Source organism: Sipha flava, unplaced genomic scaffold, assembly GCF_003268045.1.
Source record: "Sipha flava isolate LNK unplaced genomic scaffold, YSA_version1 73_pilon_pilon, whole genome shotgun sequence".
NCBI lineage: Eukaryota > Metazoa > Arthropoda > Insecta > Hemiptera > Aphididae > Sipha > Sipha flava.
The window spans coordinates 2675855-2695154 of NW_020273613.1; the positions used below are offsets into that span (position 1 = coordinate 2675855).

A 19300-nucleotide genomic window follows, 5' to 3' on the forward strand; every position below is an offset into this window, starting at 1 on the left:
TATAGGCGAATATTTGGTTTCATCTATGCGGTTTCATCTATCTATATCTTAACATTTTTGTCTTATTCATTATCGGAAACAAATATTTTTAGTTGCTTCCGACGCTACCGCCTACTAACTGTAGTGACTACTCCTACATGATTCTAGCTGAGGTACCAATTATATATATATATATAGGTAATAGAAACATAAAATATTGAATAGCTACTAAATTATTTTAATTTTAATTTTATATATCTATTTTTTTGTGCAAATATATTACCTAATAATCGTTTCAGTATTAATATATTTAGAAATTTATTTTTCAATATATAATATTGAAGTGTTTTTGAACCTTTCCTGCAGCATAGAAGTTCGAAGCCAAGTTTTTATTCTACGCATGGCCGAAAAACTACTTTCACAAGTGGAGGAACTTATAAGAATTGTTAAAGCAATTTGAAATAGTTTATATAAATTAGGAAAAGTCTGTTTTGTTAAAACCTTTTTCACATCATTTAAAGTTATATAATTTTCATCAGTAGACTGCAATATACAATTCTTTGCCACTTCTATTTCTGACTGTAATATATCTTTAAATACATTCATTAAATTCTGAAAAATAAACAAAATACAGATTCACTTTTAATAAAACTAGAAAACTAGAGCATAGGTAAGTAAAAATTAATTTTCAGAAACCGATAAGATACTTACTTTATAATGATCTACAAAGAAAAGACTTTCCTCAAAGTTTAATTGAAAAAATTGATCAACAGCTGTAGCCATTTAGAGGCTTTCGGTAGAAAATCTTTTTTCCAGATTTATCATGATAGCATCAAATACAAAAAAGAAAGCATTTTTTCTAAAATAATCTTCAATCGTTTCAATGGTGTCATTAATATTTTGCTCAGAACTTGTGGTTGCGGTAGTATCAAAATGATAGATTGTGTGGCTCTTAAAATTATTATTATTATAAATAAATATAATATGTTTATTAAGTCTTACCTTTAGATGGCGTTTGTCTTGATATTTCATTGTTTTTAGCAAAGATTTCTATTTCACACCAAAGCTTAGAAAAATACTCTGTTGTTCTAGAATTTTTAAAAATCATCATCACACCTTCAATAATATTTATAAATTTCCCTAAGGTGACATTTGTTAGAAACAATATTAATATTAATTAATAATTTATGTAAGATAAATAAATAAACTATAAATCGTCCACTTTTTAAATTTTTTAATATACCTAAAACAAAGATATTGGAATTTTAATACTTTGAATATTTAATTATTACTTATTATATTATACCAATTGCTTAATGTACTCCTCTATCATCTTTATTTTCAGTTTCTTCTTCTAAAGCTTGAATAATTGCTTTATAACTGTTTTTAACCAACTATATATTTTGATAACGGCAATTCTATCTATTGTCACTAAGTCTAATCACTGTTGTATATTTTATTCTTAGTTTAGTTTGATTTTCAGATATTTTTTTGATTTTTTGACGGATTAGAAATATGTAAGTACAGGGATTCTAAAGTGTTGAACACATGCCTTGTATCCTAATATTAATATAAGTAATAAATAAAATCATGAAAATCTAAGATGCATATAAATATTCATTACCTAGTATAAAATTTGCTAAAAAAAAAAAAAAAAATCGTTTCCTCTAAATACATGAATATTGAACAAAATTAATTATAACTTAAATGAAAAATTAAAGGAACAATTATTATGCTTAATTTAAGAATTCATACAAATTAAATACTAACAAACAATACGTAACTTAACAATATTGAGTTATAAAAGTAATGAAAAAAAAAAAAAAAAAAAATGTAAAACCATAAAATTAAACCAAATTATGTAGATTTGGGTCAACAAGAAACACCCCTTAATCTAAACTTGAGACAATTACTATGTCCTGAAATAAATAATGTGACATATATTTTACTGGTGAATTATAAAATTATGAATTGCTTACCTACACGTGTGCACAACCCATCAAAGATAAATAATTTAATCGCTCTAATTAGAGATATAAACCCAGTGTAAGAATTTACATAAACCGTTTTTGTTTATTGTAAATTATAGAAAGTGGCTCCTTATTTATATTTATCAAAATACATTTGAAAGGATTATAGATTTTTTAGATTTTCTATAATACGCAGGAATCGCGCACAAAACCATGAATATTACCGTTGTCCTCGGGACTTCAGCCAAATGTGACATCGATTTTGAACTCACTAGTTCTAAACAAACCCTCCGGAAACAAGGTCTAGTTCAATTTGGCTTGTACCCATTCCTTGGTAACATTTTCACTATGTATGCACTACAATGTTAGTCACATAACGAATGGAATCTACGATGAATCTAGTCCCTCTTGAATCTCATTTCGGTCGTGTTATTGTTACTGAATAAAATATTTTCAATCTACACAAACACTATTAAGTCCAATTTCCAGAAAAAAAAAATTATTTAGTCTTATTTTGTATGTTTCTACTATTCGTACGTAATTTTATGTTTATATTTGCCAATACATAAATAAAAAACAAAACAAATACATGTATACAAGTATGTTAAAATTTTATAATTAATTATTTACACATACTCAATTTAATCTTAAGTGCTGAGTACTCAGTAAAATAAAATAATCCTTTTGAGAAGTTCATTAATTAATTTAAATTGCTTTACTATAATTAATTGTTCACCTTTTTTTTCTGTTACCTATCGGGATTACAACACATTTTGTATTTCTCAGTATTCACAATACTGTCGACATCAAATCAGTGACAGCTATTTCCCATTTACTATGTGTACCTATTGAAATTATGAAGTCCCATAGTTTTTCCTTTCTTTCAAAACTTTAAAAATGTATATAATTGTAATAAAAAAAACGGTTCTGTCGTATTATCTCATTCATAGTAAAAAAAAATATTTTATTATTAAATTAATATAATTTTTTTATTTTCTTAGATAAAAAAAAAACGTGTATTCTTGTTATTATATAACAGTATAAATTTATAAAATCGTGTATAATAGAATGCTATAGATAAATGCTTGATAAATTACCTAACAAATTTTAATACAGGTCTTATTGTTACTATTTGTTGGATTAATATTAACTAATAAGATAACCATACATAATTCGTATTTTATTTTTAATATATAAAAATAATTTTAAATTTTAAGTCGAAAGTGAGTATCAATTAGTATTGCAATGATATCAGATTTTTTTTTTTTTAATTTATAAACAAATTAGTTTTGAGTTATGGAGATTTTCTATGATAACAAATAGTTTTTCTAGAGTCTAGACAAAAAATTAGTTAATTTTCAAATATGTTTCTTTCAATAAGTTGTTGTTTTTAAAATATTTCAAAAAAATGTATTAAACCAATTAACACCTCGTAATCTTAACAGTATAATATGAAAATACTAGAGTTTGATTTCAAGACGAATAAAACATATTTGTGACTTTGTTTTTAATTAATATTGAAACACTTTTCATTAGCTACGATAGAAAAATTTAACTCAGAAAAATACTTACAATGTTCGTCTGAAAACATTGAGTTCTAAAAATATTGAAATTTATAATAAAGAATTTTAAATTCTTCAAATCTTTACAATATTAAAACTCTTTTCCAAACAAAATAAGAATATTAATATAAACTTGGTTATTTTATCTTTTATAGTGTTTAATAAATATCTACTATTTATTAGTATCAGTTTAAGAATATTATTAAATTAAAATAAATTGAATAAAATAAATCTTTAATTACTCATAATTTATCCAAAATTCATGTAAATCCATTAAAGTTTTGGAATCTGAAGTATGATTCAATCATTTTTTGATACTGTGTATGCATAAAGATAAAAAAAATGTATTTTAACCTACGATGTACCATTTTATTCTTATATTGATGTCACTTATATTTCTTTAGATGTTTTAGAAATTGCACATTGTTTATTCTATGTACAGAGTGAAACTTATTTACCTATAATATTGTTACATAGATAATGCAAAGACGCTAAAATGAAGCGAAAAAAATATATTGAATAATAAGAATTATTATTTTTTTTCCTTCTTTCATTTTTTATATTAAACTTTGATCGTATGCCATAACATTTTGAGAGTTCATAATGTTATTGAAACTGTATCAAGGTATTCGTCGTGTGGTATCTGATGGAAAAACATAATAACTTGTGATACACAACTGACACGTTTGTATTTTTCTTTTCTCCCCTACTTACTCATATATTTTGTCATATATTGGATCCGAAATACTCGATAAAACATGTATTTACGGCATTTTTAATGGGCTTTATACTTTCGGAGCTTCATAAATATATCGTTGCATGTCTATATATTTTACCTAAAATCAAATGGTATACTTATAGCTCATTCACACTAAAAAAACAGTACTAAAAATGACTATGAGTTACTTATCGAACTATTATTATTATTATTTTAGACTTGAATAAGAGATAAAACTGATGTTTTAATAATAATAAACACACCCTTTTTTTTTTTTTACTGAAACAGATTTAATTTTCCAAATAAAGATTATTGTCTGACTTACAATTTATTTTATTAAATCTATAACATAAAATCATTAATGAAATATTTATATTGAATGTATATTTAATAATTGATTTGTTAAAAAGTTAAGAAATATATATTAACTAAAAAAAATTTTTAATAACTACATAGTTTTTTCCGCTTTCTACCAGGATTATAAATACTAAAATTCTTAAAATTAAATGTTAATATTTGTTGTTATAAAATTCTCTTCTCCTTGGCATATTATTTGAAGCTATGACACCATTAAACATTAGAAATATTGAAATTGCTCTCTGGTATAGTACTATCCGAAAGCAAATAGACATAAAACTTTCCTTGACATATATAACTTACTACGGTTAATCAATAAAGCACTCTCTCTTTTCATCCTCAGCCTTGTTGTTAATTTATTAATTTATTTACTGCTGTGTAAAATAATAATTATTATAAAAGTTATATTATTTTTTTCTCTCAATTCTCCTTTCGATTGTTTGAATATCATATATAAATATATTCAAGTATAGTATTCGTTATATAATAATAGTGTTTGAGTGATTAAATATTGAGTGACAATCTAAATTTACAACAATACTTTATCCGTAAGTGAGTTTAATATTGATTCTTGGCTTGTAGTATTTACTAAATGAACAATAACTACAAGTTTTACAGTAATAGACCATTATCAGTATCTATAAACTAATTTTTTGACTGAAATAACGCCTGGTATAACAATTTTCATTATTAAAAAATATTAATTTAAATAATAATTTTCATAGAATTATGAAAAATTAAACATTTATTTAAAAAATTGACGTTCCATAACATATTTTTTTCCTAGTTCTAGAATATAAAATTAAAACATAATTTACTTTATTTAGTCTGTGTGGTAATTTTCATTATATAATAATAGTTATTAGAATTAGATGCTTTTAAAAAGACACTTCTACATAAAATTTTTGAAAAAGAATCATTTTCTGATCATTTTTAATTTTATAACAATATATTCTCAAACAAAATACTTTAACGCTAATTTCAAAAAATTAATATCACCCACTAGCAGATTATTAGTTCTCACTTTAATGTTACACGAGCAGAATTAAATAACAACTGGATAAAAATATAATATTCAATGATGATGCACTATATCTTACATATACTTATTAATAATTAAATACTGGTCTGTAAAAATAAACGATTACGTATAATTCTCAAAAAAATTGTTTGAATTCAAATTGTATTTATTGCTAAAAAACATGATTTACAGTAACTTTATGATAACTTACTTAATTTTATTACATTTTTTTATGTAAATATTTGAATATGTTTTATGTGCAATATTAGTGATTAGTATCTTTCTTAAATAAATCTCTCGCTATACATGCTGTTACATTCAAAATTTATCTTTCACTACTACTTTTGATGCCAACAAATTCATGATTCACAAAGAAATGACTGATGTGTATGTTTTCAAAATATTGACCAACTACATGTTATTAAATATTTATTTTCTGTTTTCAATAAATTGATTACATGTTTTCTTCTGTAAGTCAAAATTAATATAATGCTCTTAATATATTCAATATAAGATTTCAACTGCATAACTGAAGTAATGCTTTTTGACGACTATTATTATTGATAATGAGTTTATGTTTAATATATACCATATACATTTCGAATTAAATAGTAACAAAAGTACTTGCAATACGAATTTTAAATATTTTATATACATTTTTTTGTGTATTTATTATTATTATTATTTTAAAGGCTGGATATCCTGACGTACATCAAACGTCCAGACCATCAACTTCTGGAAATATCAGAAGAGAAGGATTGTGTAATGGACAGGTTCACAGAGGCAGGGAGTACGAATCTCCCGAAAGTTCAGTCACGTCGGATAGAGACCATAAAAAAAGTAAGATTATTTTTATATTATTTGTTGGCAAATTTTCAATCCAAATATGCAAATATTTGCATTTTCTTTTAGCAATGAAAATAATGTAGAAATCATGAATTTCTTTCCTTCGAACCTACAAATTTATTCTCGAGTTCGTAACACAAAATGATGAGTATCTCAATTTATAAATATAAAATTCATAATGATACACATACATGAGTTGAACATTAAAGGAAAAAGTTTTGGTTTCATACGTGTGTAGAGTTATTGTTTTTTAAATTACATGATTATAATCCAATTTATATATTTAACTGTAAAAATTATTTTTCTCTATTTCTTATAACAAAGCATTATCACTGACATGAAATATAGTGTACAAATTGTTAAAAATTAGAATCTCATTATGTGAACCTTGCAATAATTTATGCATATAAATAAAAACAAAAGGTTATTGAACGAAATTTTACGATATAAAATGTAAAACATTTCTTAGAAATTTTAATAAAATAAAGAAATAATTCCATGTGAGAGAATACCATTTATGACTTATTTCCTTACTAAAATTTTTACAAGAACTTATTGAGGCATATTTACCCGAATATTTTATCACATAATAAAATTTATTTCAATATAAATATATTCTCACTGGAACTGTCATCCTTTCCGCCAAAAATATGATTTTTTTTTTGCCAAAACGATGTAGGTTCCATTTTATTTTTTGCCAAATTTATTAATACTTATATTATAGAGACGGAGTTTGAGAAACCCTAGTTTATCAGTAGTGCTATCCTCTCATCCCTTCAGTATTTGACACAGACAATTGCCCGTTTCGGACACATGTTCGCCACATCAATATTTAGAATAAACCATTTGATATTGAATATATTATTGATTTGTACGGAAGATTTTTTGAATATTAAATCTTATATTATTATAAACTGTAACTGAAAACTTATTTTATTATATAATAATTTTTCAAAACATAATTAATAATACAATTAAATTAAAAATGGATGGCTTTTCATACGATCTAATGATATTTTTCTTCTGAATTTCAATTTATTTTTCATTTTTTTTTTTTTTTTTATATTTGGTAAAGTTTAGTACAATAAAAATATATAATAAATAAAATAACATAAATAGCTGGCGAAAGAAATCATCCACGGGTCATTGTATTTAAATTTTTATTTTATTAATTAGTCATGGCATCATTTGTATTTTAGTCTTTTGGGTAAATCATCTGGCATATTATGGAAGTCATAATTTTTAGCTAATATATTTGGATGGTTTTTAGGGAAAAGTGAAATATTTAGTATAGAAATGTGAAAGATATTCAAGAGCCGTTTTCATAAGAATATTTGTATTATTTGTATACAACGTTTTGTTGGAAATTGAAACGATCTGTCAAGTGAAATTCAGGTATTAAAACTATTTCATTTTTTGTGAATTCAGTTAATTCATTTAGGTAGTTTAGAATGCTGTTTGCGTTCCGTTGAATGATAATGAGAAAGTTAGATGTGAATGTATTACCTATAAGTCATTATTTTCCATAAGCGTTAAATAACTATGGTTGGGAGGAAAATTAAAGGTATAATCACTGATTTGATTTTGTGTAAAAAAATTTTGTTAAAACTAAGTTAATATCTAAAGAGGATTGGTCATTTTGACCTTGAGTATAATGTTAGTGTATGTTATTAGTAGTTTGAGTATAACTGATAGGGTTGTGAGTAAGAAGTTGAAGAAAGTGCCGCTGGTGGAGAATTTTGGTATGACGAGGAATTTGTATTTTGGAGAGAATATTTACCTGTAGGATAACGACAACGTTTTAGATCGTTATGAATCTGTCAGCCTTTTTAATTAACCAAGTGGTTTCCTTGATATGAGGTGTAGATGGGTGGAGATTTCTTAGATTTGGAACAAGATTTGACTAATGGTTTTCTCTACAACTCATACATATCGGTTGGTAGTTTCAGTAGCTGCATCTAATCTGTAGTTTTGTAATATTGGCAATTTATCATACGTATTTTCGTATTGATTCAACGAGAATGTTTATATTATGTTTTGGTTTTATTATGATTAAGGAATTTAAATTGGTAGATGATGCCGGAACGAGAGATTTAATTAGGGGACTATAATATAAGTAAAGGAAGAAAGGTAGATAAGCCACGCGACCCGCAGTAATACTGTGCAGCCGGTAGTGTTATTTATGTATTTGGTTCAACTAAAAACTTGAATTAATGCAAAATATTTACGAAACCCTCGACGAAATTTGACCGCCTGAAGTTAATAAGATTAATGAAATAAATACCATTATTTTGATGTAACATAATGAAAAAACTGTGCACATACCATCGGGAATTGCCAAAAAAACTAAGGTTATGATGTTTCACATGCGAGTGATCAGATTAGAGTGAAATAGTTTTTGAGAATTAAAATCAAACAACGTTAACTTACTTTAATGTACGTGGTGACATCTGTCGGCGGCTCTAGCAGTGTGCGGCCACTACCGCGGTCCGGTTAACAAATTAAACGATTACAGGAAACGAAAAAATCTTATAATATAATAACTTATTACATTACTAGATTTGTATTCTGTGCTGTGCATTATCTAGATAATTTTATCGAGATGATTTGTCTAGATAAGAACATTCATATTTTTATCTTATCTAGATAATAATAATTTAAATATTTTTTTATCCATCTTTTTAAATAAAATGGTTATCTAAGATAAATTATCTAGATAATTTTGAAAAAGATAATTTTTTTTTATGGGAAGTGAAACGAAGAATAATAAACACTTAATTAATATACCGATTTATATGGAATAGTTTTAAAATTATGATATATTTAATCAAACTTGAGTTTCATAAATATAATATCCTTCATCTGCACCTTTCGAGCGCTTGTTTAGCAGCGGAAGTCAAATATTAACACCAAGTAGGAACCGTTTAGGTTAGGGGTCTTCAACCTTTTTATGCAGCGGGCCACATATTATTTTTTTTAAACCTTGCCGCATTTGTAGTAAAAATATGTATTTTATATAAAAATTCAGTTTTATTCTTAAAATTTTTACAAATTTTTACATTACAAATTATTATTATTAAAACATAAATCGATAAACATTTTTTTTTAATTACAAATTTTTATTTTATTTTTAATGTGAAAACATTTAAAATGTAATCACGGACCGCATATTATGACAGGGCGGGTGTTGAAGACCCTTGGTTAAGGTGAAAAGACATTTAAAATGCTGTTGTGTTTTTCCAATAAAATTAATTTATGAAATATTATATTATTTATGTATATTTTAATTTACATTTAACTGCGTTTAAATCGAAGACAAAATAATGAGTCATCACTGTTGTCCATTAAATTTAATTTAAATATTACAAGATAACAAACTAGAATTACATACATCTATAGAAAGTATTATGTAGATTTCTAACCCACAAATACCTAGGTATATGTTTAAATCATAAAAATCATAAAACTAGATAAATTTTTAATTATACATTATTTAAATTATAATAAATTAATTTGATCTGTAAACTGATTAATAAAATAAAATAAAAAGAAATAAAAATAGTTTATTTATAATATCTTAAAATATTTATATTTAAAAAATTTGGGTAATGAAAAATAAAAATAGGTTTATGTACTGTTTTCTGTCTAAATTAGCAAAATTAATTAACATTATTTTAAACCAATTAAATCATAATTAATAATTAATTTTTATTCATAAAAAAATATCCATTTCACAAATGTAAATTCTGAATGATGAAATTGTTTAAAATTTTTTATTTAGATAAATGTAGTTATCTGTTATCTATTATCCAGATAAATGTATAAATAGTTATCTATTATTTTATCTAGATGAAATTTTAATTTATTATTTGTGATCTTATCTAGATAATATTTTGGTTATCTATGTACAACACTGTTTGTATTACTATTAATAACCATCCAATCCACTAGTGTATCATTCTGTTTTCATTCCCGTATACCTTGATTTCTCGTTATTTCTTTATATGCTCCAAACTGTCAATTTGTCTATTTCCGAATATAGGATTGAGAAAAAATTGTAAAATAAGTTTTATTGGAAAACAAAATAAATAATCGTGAAGTATTTATTTATTTTAATCAGTATGCGACATGCAATGTGTATAAAAAAATAATATAAATTATTAAATTAAATTTTAATCTTATCCTGAGGGTTGTTTGGTAAAAGATAATTTTTAAAATCTGGATCCACAAATAATAAGTAAACTCGTAAGTCTAAACTCACAAAAAGTCTATTATGATATTCATTTTTAATTAACGTGTATGACGATAAATCTTTCCAAATACACATGATCCTTATCAAATATTTCATAAATTATTAATTTATTCAAATACATACATTTTTACATTTTCCGCCATTATCCTTTTTTTTTTCTTCTGTATCCTCTCTCATATATTTTTGCGTAACACCATCAGTACCCGTACCATCGGTTGAGAAACGCCGCTCTAGAGAACTATTAGTAAAACTATTAGTTATCAGTATACTAATATCGTTTATTATATGACAGTACAAAACAAATTACGAGTACATACAATTTTGTTTGGCTGCCAGCCAGACATTTAGATGTTAATCGTGAATTAGATGTATTCGATCAGGTCGTGATGGTCGTATAAGCATTACGTTTATTGTATATTTTTAGTACTTGCACTTATTACACTATAACGCCCAAAAATTAGCGTTGAAACACAAAAACGAAAAATTTTTTTTGTAATTTCTCAGGTTATTATAAATAAATAATCGATTACAATTATTGAAAACCACGTTTTTATAATTTATAAAGATTAAATATGATCAATTTTTTTTTTTTTTTTTTTTTTACTCTTTACTTTATTTTACTTTATACATAATATTTTTAAAAGTTTAATTCTTTAGTAGTTGTATTTAATGTAATTAATAATGTTAAGCAGATATTTCGTTTTAACTTTACATTTATTCTTTATACGGACACAGAGACTCTCAGACATATTTTAAGTACACCGAAAATACATCTAATATAAATACAAAAAGTTATGAAGCACTACATTTTATTGGGCATTAAAAAATTTTTATTTAATTTAATTTTCAGTTTTTGCGTAGTAAATAATAGTAATTAATTAAAAAAAAATATCTATCTAACTTAGTTTTAAAAACAATTAATAATTTATTATTTTTCAATATAATTATTGGAGTCGATAACTTATATTTTCAAAATATCATCAAATATGCACCAAAATAAAAAACAAAAAAATAATTTTAAAGTAAACATTAGATTCTATTTTCAATGTATTAGTTATGTCCTGATTTATTTGTTTAGTTTTGGTTTTTTCTCTTTTAGCAGTATTCCAAATAATTGAAAAATATTAACGAAAAATTATAATAGAAACAACAGCATTTAATGGACATAGGTTTTCCACAAAATACAACTTTTTTTTTCGTTGTAACTGATGACTGATGGATGTAAACGAAGTTTATAAACTTTCATTGACATTGACACAGAATGTCTCTCGAAGATGTGACATTTTTTTTTTTTTAAAGGGTAATAAATTCGAGTAGGTCAAAAATAAAAATTACCTAAATATTATAAAATATTACATAAATATTAATATTATAATTGACTAAATATTATTTAAATAATAACTGTAGCGAAGCTCTTTTAATTGTATAACCAAAACATTTTGTGTCATGGGATCTAGCTTAATAATTTTAACACTCCAAAGTTTTAGATTGAATGTGTACCTATGGATTAAAATGAGTAAAATGTCAATTGCTTTTGTTAAAACATCGTATAGATAATAAGTAATATGACTTATTAATGTAAAATATATAGGTATATTCTTTTTTATTATTTAACAGATAATTAAACTATATTTAAGAAATCACTCCGAATATCTTGAGCTTAAAAATATGCCTAAAATATTTAATAAATGTAATAACTAATTTTTACAGCATACTACATATATTTAACCATAATTTACATACTCATATTTAAAATCGTATGAACATGCAGAATATTGAATATTTTTATATTTGATTTCTCCTATTAATTAAAATTATTTTTATTAACACTTTATCATGAGATATTTATCATAATAACAGCAAACATATAAATTTATATCTTAATATTTTCCCATTTTTAACTTAAATTAATGGATTCAATATTATGTGCATCGAGAATACTTTAACGAATGTTAATTATTCAATGTTACGCAATGTTATTCGATTTCAATCACATCATTAAAAATAATTCGTAATATAACTTAATTTTTTTCTGCGAGAGCTTTTATTACTTAATAATATTTATATAGGTACTTGATTGTATTTTGGAAACTTTAATCATGTTTCCAATTAATATTTAGTTTTGAGCGGATCAAGAAAACTAATGATTTTTATATTGCGTACATTTTTTTTTTTTTGCCAAGAAACAGAAGAAGTACTCCATATTTTTCATATAGTCTAATCAGTTGAATTGGAACTTTAAACAAAATAACTTCTATAGAACTAATTTTTATTATTTTTATTGAGTTTATATAAAACCACAAACGAATTATCGTGGAACATACTAAGAAAAATTATAAACATTATATATTTTTGTATTATTATATTATAAGCATATCTTATATTTTATTATTTTTTGTAAACTGTTATTAATAGATATTGCACTTACTTTAAACGCAGTGATTTATAACTGCCTCAAAATTAAAAACAGTTATTTAATGTATACTGAAATGTAGGCAATAAAATAAGTTCTAACTTTAACATTGCTCTGTATTTAATATTCTTATGATGTATTATATTTATTTATTATTAAAAGACTTTATTTTGCCTCATTAATTAATATTTTTATTACATTTATGTTGAAACATAACATAAAGACATAAAAAATAATAGGAGTACTCATTTTAATTTAGTATAGCTATTTATTTCGAGGTGTTAAGTTTGATAAACTGAGATGTTTGTTGTTGACATTATTGTTGAGATTGTTCTTTATCATTCTCTACATAATCCAGTAATGAGATGATAAAATAAAATAAAAAAATAATAAAACCCACTCTTTATATTTAGTGTTTTAAAAGAATATGTAAAATTATATAAAGGTAGCTTTGACTTCAGCTTCAAAGATTATTTTAAATAATACAATAAAAGTTGATTATATAATTGAAACGAGTATTATATAGGTCTCCATATTGTTGTATGAATAAAATAGTATTTAAATTTGAACTACAATATGCATATACAGAATAATATATATATTGATAAGATTAATTGAGCGAGTAAGCAGCATTTGTAAACTTTTGTCATATTATCAAACAAACTAAATTTCTGTATGGATTACTACAGGTTTCGTCTATTTTCTCTTTTTAATACTCTAGAGTTCAACGTTCTTAAAGGATTATTTAATAATATATACTCAGGATTTATAAAATAACTTAACTTTTACAATATCCTATAGTATCTCTTATATTTTTTATTGGGTTTCAAATCTATTCGAAATTATATATTAACATCTTTATTATAAATACATATCTTCGTAATTTAAAGGTTCAATATTTTCAGGATTACTTATACCTATATACCTATCATATTATAGATTATATAGTTGTATTATTAGATCAATTTCATAAATGCACATTTGCAATATATCAGTAAGGTGATATTATATTCACTAATTTCAAAACCGAATTTAACTAAATAAAAAAAAATAAAAATGTTCAACAATTAATTCACCCGTTTAAACTATAATTCAAATTGCAAAAATTGTTTTCTCATATTTGATTCATTAAAATATCAAAAATGTTTATGTTTGATTCCGGGTTTCCCGTGGTGCCTTGGAATAATAGTCTTCGAGGACAGGTACGACAGTCAATATAGTCATACTATGATGAGTGATAGAGATGTTCCGGGTACCCAGCAATTACACGAAATCCGAGTACTCGATGTCATAATTAAGACTCGCCCCTTACCAGGTACCCGGTGAAACACTGCATTTTTACCCGGCCCTTATCCGGTACTCGATGTAATATTGTATTTTTTACCCGGCTAATACCCGTTACCCGGCCTATTGACACATTTTTACACAACCCCTACTCAGTAACCGGCTAATAATCTGTGCATAAAAATATGTACACAAATTAAAATAACAAGAATAATCTACAGTTATAAATTATAATTTTTTTTCAGTACATTAGTATACTTAGGATTAACGAACCAATTTACAGTATCTGCTTGTTACTGTGAGTAAATGGTGATTTGTGTTATGAATTAGAAAAATAAATCCCGTGTTTATTAATAAATTATTTAATGACAATTAAATCAAAACTCATTATTTTCCATCAGCCATCATCCATATGTCAACAGTTACGATGTGCGGCGCATTTGTTATCACTTTGACTGTCGTTCTTATTTGTTGTCTGAATATAATTTAAAATTTATCAATATCTTAAATGTTTCCTAATTCAATCAATACGATAAAATATAATCCAATCGACAATGATGAGGAAGTGCAATGTAATATCTTTCATTTTGTTTTTAATTGATATAAATTAGAAATGTTCCGGATACGCTACAATTACTCGAAAGCCAAGTACTCGATGTCATGATTAAGACTAGGTCTTTATCCTATATTCAGCGTAATACAGGCCTTTACCCGGTACTCGTTGTAATATTGCATTTTTTACTCGGCCAATACTCGGTACCGAGTTAATAATCAATTTTCTAACCAGGAACATTTTTAATGAGTGACATAACTTGCATTATTGGGGAAGTTCCTTTTCTTAAAAAATTAAATTACTAATTCCTTTTCAAAGTTGTAACTAAGTATGTTTAAGTTACTTTTTTTTCTTATTTTTTTTTTTTTTGTTAAGTTACATTACTTTTTAGTTTAATAAGTAACTCAATAACAATAGAAGTTTCTTTTTTTTTTTAAATGTCACTGGAGCTTACAAACCATGTTGTCAATACAACAATACACAAATAAAATAATGATATAAATATAAATACTTATTTGTAATAACACGATTGTCTCGGTACTATGATTTATGAATATCGACTAGTGATATTCGTTAACTTAAATCGCAATAAACTAATGAACATTTACTAATTAATAGCTAATGGATATCAGAAATTCATAAGATTAAATCGTAATTTATCAACAATAGTCACCAACTACAAGAAAAAAATTTGTGGATAGTAAGTAATAATTGATAAATAATAATAATAATTATTATTATTGGGATTATTACATTATATATTATTATTCAAATTTCCAATAACGCTGCTGGGCCCACAAATATCGATCAAGTCCACCGTCTGCAATGATACAACACAGAGCAAAAGATATGAATTTTGTACTAAGAATAACACTTAATCGTCACATAGCCAATATCTAAAACAAAAAAAAAATAATTTAGAAAATTTTACTTGTGTTAATACTTATATATATATATATATATAAATATTTATACACAGTATTAATGTTCAATAAGCTCTGAAATTGTATTATGTAAATAAAAAATAAAAAAATAACAAGTTATTTAGTAATTTAATTGCAAAGAGGTAACTTAAATTATCATCGAATTACTTGTAAAAGTAATTTCGTTATAGAAACTTGTAACTTAAGTTACTCCTCAACACTGATAACTTGTATTGGGGAGAATTTGAAACAGTGGTGTATTTGAAGGGGAGGGGCAATCGCCCCCCCTAAGAATTTTTAGACCAAGACAATTTTTATATAAGTAATGGGTATTTTATTAAGAAATAAAAATTATGATTTATTTTATAGTATTACTATATTTGAAAACGTTTCAAATTTTATACTAATTTAAATAACGCAAAACGCTCAATTTTTTATAACGTTTTAATTATCAATAACGGTAAACGGAAAATTTTTTATACGTTTAAATTTGTATAACGTTTAAACGCTTAAATTGAAAAACGTTTAAATTATTTATAGCGTTAAACACTCAATTGTTTATAACGTTTAGATGTCCCATAACAATAAATAATATATATTATTTTGATTAAAGACCCAGTCCATACTTAGTGAAAAATTAGATAAAACACAAGCGAAACTTTCAAAACACAGATAGGTGTTAAAAAAGAACTACACAAAAGACCATTCTAGTGGATCTGGCATTAGATTAAAAAAAAAAAAACCCACAAATATTAAGGATTCATTTGATATAAATATTACCAAAAATTTTACTTGTAAATTTTAAGTCTGAATTAAAGAAAAAATTTGAGTTCCCCCTCCTAGAAGTAAGTTTAAATATGCCCCTGGTTTGAAATATTGTAAGCTAGATCAGCACTTGATCAGAAAATGGCCAGCATTATAAATCAACTCTGCTTATTTATAACCCTTACAAGGAGCTTACTTAGATTAGTCTGCTTAACATATAGGTACCGTTATTTAAAATGATTGAAAAATATGGACGGTATACGGAGGCATGGACTATTTATAAAACAGTGATGGTTATAAGGGGGTTGATATATGGATCTCCCCCCCTTGGGATTTGTTTTTTTAAATATAGTATATCGCTGGGCCATCTACACCTATCTTCAATTTTTTTTAACTTATGATTTAATAGCAAAATATTTATTCGTTTTAATCATGGAATATACTAGTATATTATTATAGCTAGGTATATATTATTATACTCTATGTCTCGGTCACGCACGCTTAACCAAACTGATAACAATTATTATTATAGTATTATTTTTAGTATTAGACATTCATTATTTGGTCGTTGATGATCTATTATAAAATAAATTTATTTGTATATTTCTAAATCATATATGTATATAAAAATGCTATGGGGTGGGAGACGATTGACTTTATTCCCCCCTTGATCATCATGTATAACTGCCACTGCTATATACTTATTAGAATAATACTTGTATTATGCTACATATAGCTAAAACCTGATTTATTATTTGGATTATACACTAAGATAAATAATGATTAAACAATAATAGAAATGTAACCATTGACGTTACGCTGAAATCGACTAATGTTTGAATTTCTTCAATGTTAATGAATTAGTTTGTTTCATTAATTCATATGGCATAGTTAATTAATCATGTTATTCTTTTATTTTATCTCAAAGTATGAATAAAATACGACAACAACATCCATGACAACACTTATTATTTGACCTACCGTGATTTAGCATCAATAATTTGATTATATGATAGAAATTGTATAAATTAAGTTATATCAATAGATTATACTCATAAACCGTTCTCAGTTAATTGTCTATCTAATGGTGTTAGCCGCATCTTAATCCATTCAGTCGTTTCAGACTTTATTCCGAACAAAATAAGCAACTTAATTTTATTACATGTATTGATTTGTTAAATTTAAATTTATAATTTCATAATCTTATGACAGACAATTATTGTATATACTCATAATTTAGTTCAATACAAATAATGTATTATATTTTTATTTTAAAATAAAACGATTTCTATCAATTTTTTTTATTTACAATTTTATAGAATCCATGAACTACTAAAATTGTAGTGTTGTATAATAATTCGTCTTATTCAAAGTTTTTTTTATTTCTCAAGAGAATAATTTGTTTTAATATTTTACCGTACAAACAAGAATAGTTACTGTCGGTTTTAACTTCGAAGTTTTTAAATATTTTAAGAATGTAATTTTACATCATCTCATGTAAACTAAAATCGTAAATATATAACAGTAAAATAACTTTAAAATTAACAATATTAATTAGTTTAAATCAAAAAAGTATGATTTCTTTTAAAGGTAACAACCAACAGTTCTGTCTAGTGATGTTGTACTGAAGAAGATTGTCTTTAAATAGTTAGAAACTATTAAAGTACACATTTTCTTTTTACAATTTTCAAATTTTTAACCTTTTTATTGTACGCATGTGTAAAACTACTTGCATATTTTAAATTAGAACACCTATTTTCAACAACAAATTTAGATAGAACAAATTTTTTAAGTCAACTTAGTACTATTTACCATATCTCTAAAAATCGAAATTGACTGAACGACAACGAGTTAAAGTTACGATTCAAATTTTTTAATTTTTCAACAGTTATCCTACAATTTAATGAATAATAAAAAAAATTGAATAAAATCTATGCTATTTAAAGTGCTTTTAAATAAGATATTTTGACATTTTTACAATATAATTAGTGAAAGCGTAGTAAAATTTTAATTTTATTACTCGAAATGGTTCTACAACTCTCCTTATAAGTTAGGTTTTACTTTATTATAAAAATATCGAAAACGCATGTCACACATTTATTTATAAGCATTTTAATATCCAGATTTTGATAAAAATCAATTAAAATCTCAAAATTAGCATCATTTTTGTACTTAAAAAATCATAAGACTTTGAAATTTTTATACTTAAGGTTTGAAAATAAAATATAAGGTACTTCCCAAGTTTTCTTTACCAATGTTAAAAAAAATTTAACAAAATTTCACAAAACAATTTCACAGACTTCAATGATATTTGTTTAAACATTCGAATAATTATGAGAATTTAATTTAAACGATTTTAGTAATTTTCTTATTAAAAAATACTAGGGGTGGGTAGTTGAATTATTAAATTAATTAATATAAAGTTTTATTTCATTAAATACCTTATAGTATAAAAAAAAAATTGACTTTTTATATTTATATTAGAACTTACAGTTTATGAATGGACATTTTAAATGTTTAAACTTTTATGAAAAATGTATTTAAATATTGTCATATTCATAGTTATAGTTTTAAATAGTTACTTAATTCATTAACATAACACCAACCAATATATTTATAAATATATGTGAATTTAAACATTCTACAAAACTATATTT

At 24.3% G+C, this 19300-nt stretch overlaps 1 protein-coding gene across 1 annotated transcript in view; it reads left to right on the forward strand.

The window, feature by feature from the left end:
* Window positions 1–2162: 2162 nt before the first annotated feature.
* The window catches only part of LOC112692453 (dipeptidase 1-like), a 61874-nt gene continuing 44736 nt past the window's right edge, over window positions 2163–19300 (forward strand). Inside the window, exons 1-2 of the mRNA XM_025567131.1 lie at window positions 2163–2283; window positions 6292–6447. Of these exons, the coding sequence (XP_025422916.1) occupies window positions 2163–2283; window positions 6292–6447 (277 nt within the window). The remainder of the gene's footprint in view (window positions 2284–6291; window positions 6448–19300) is intronic.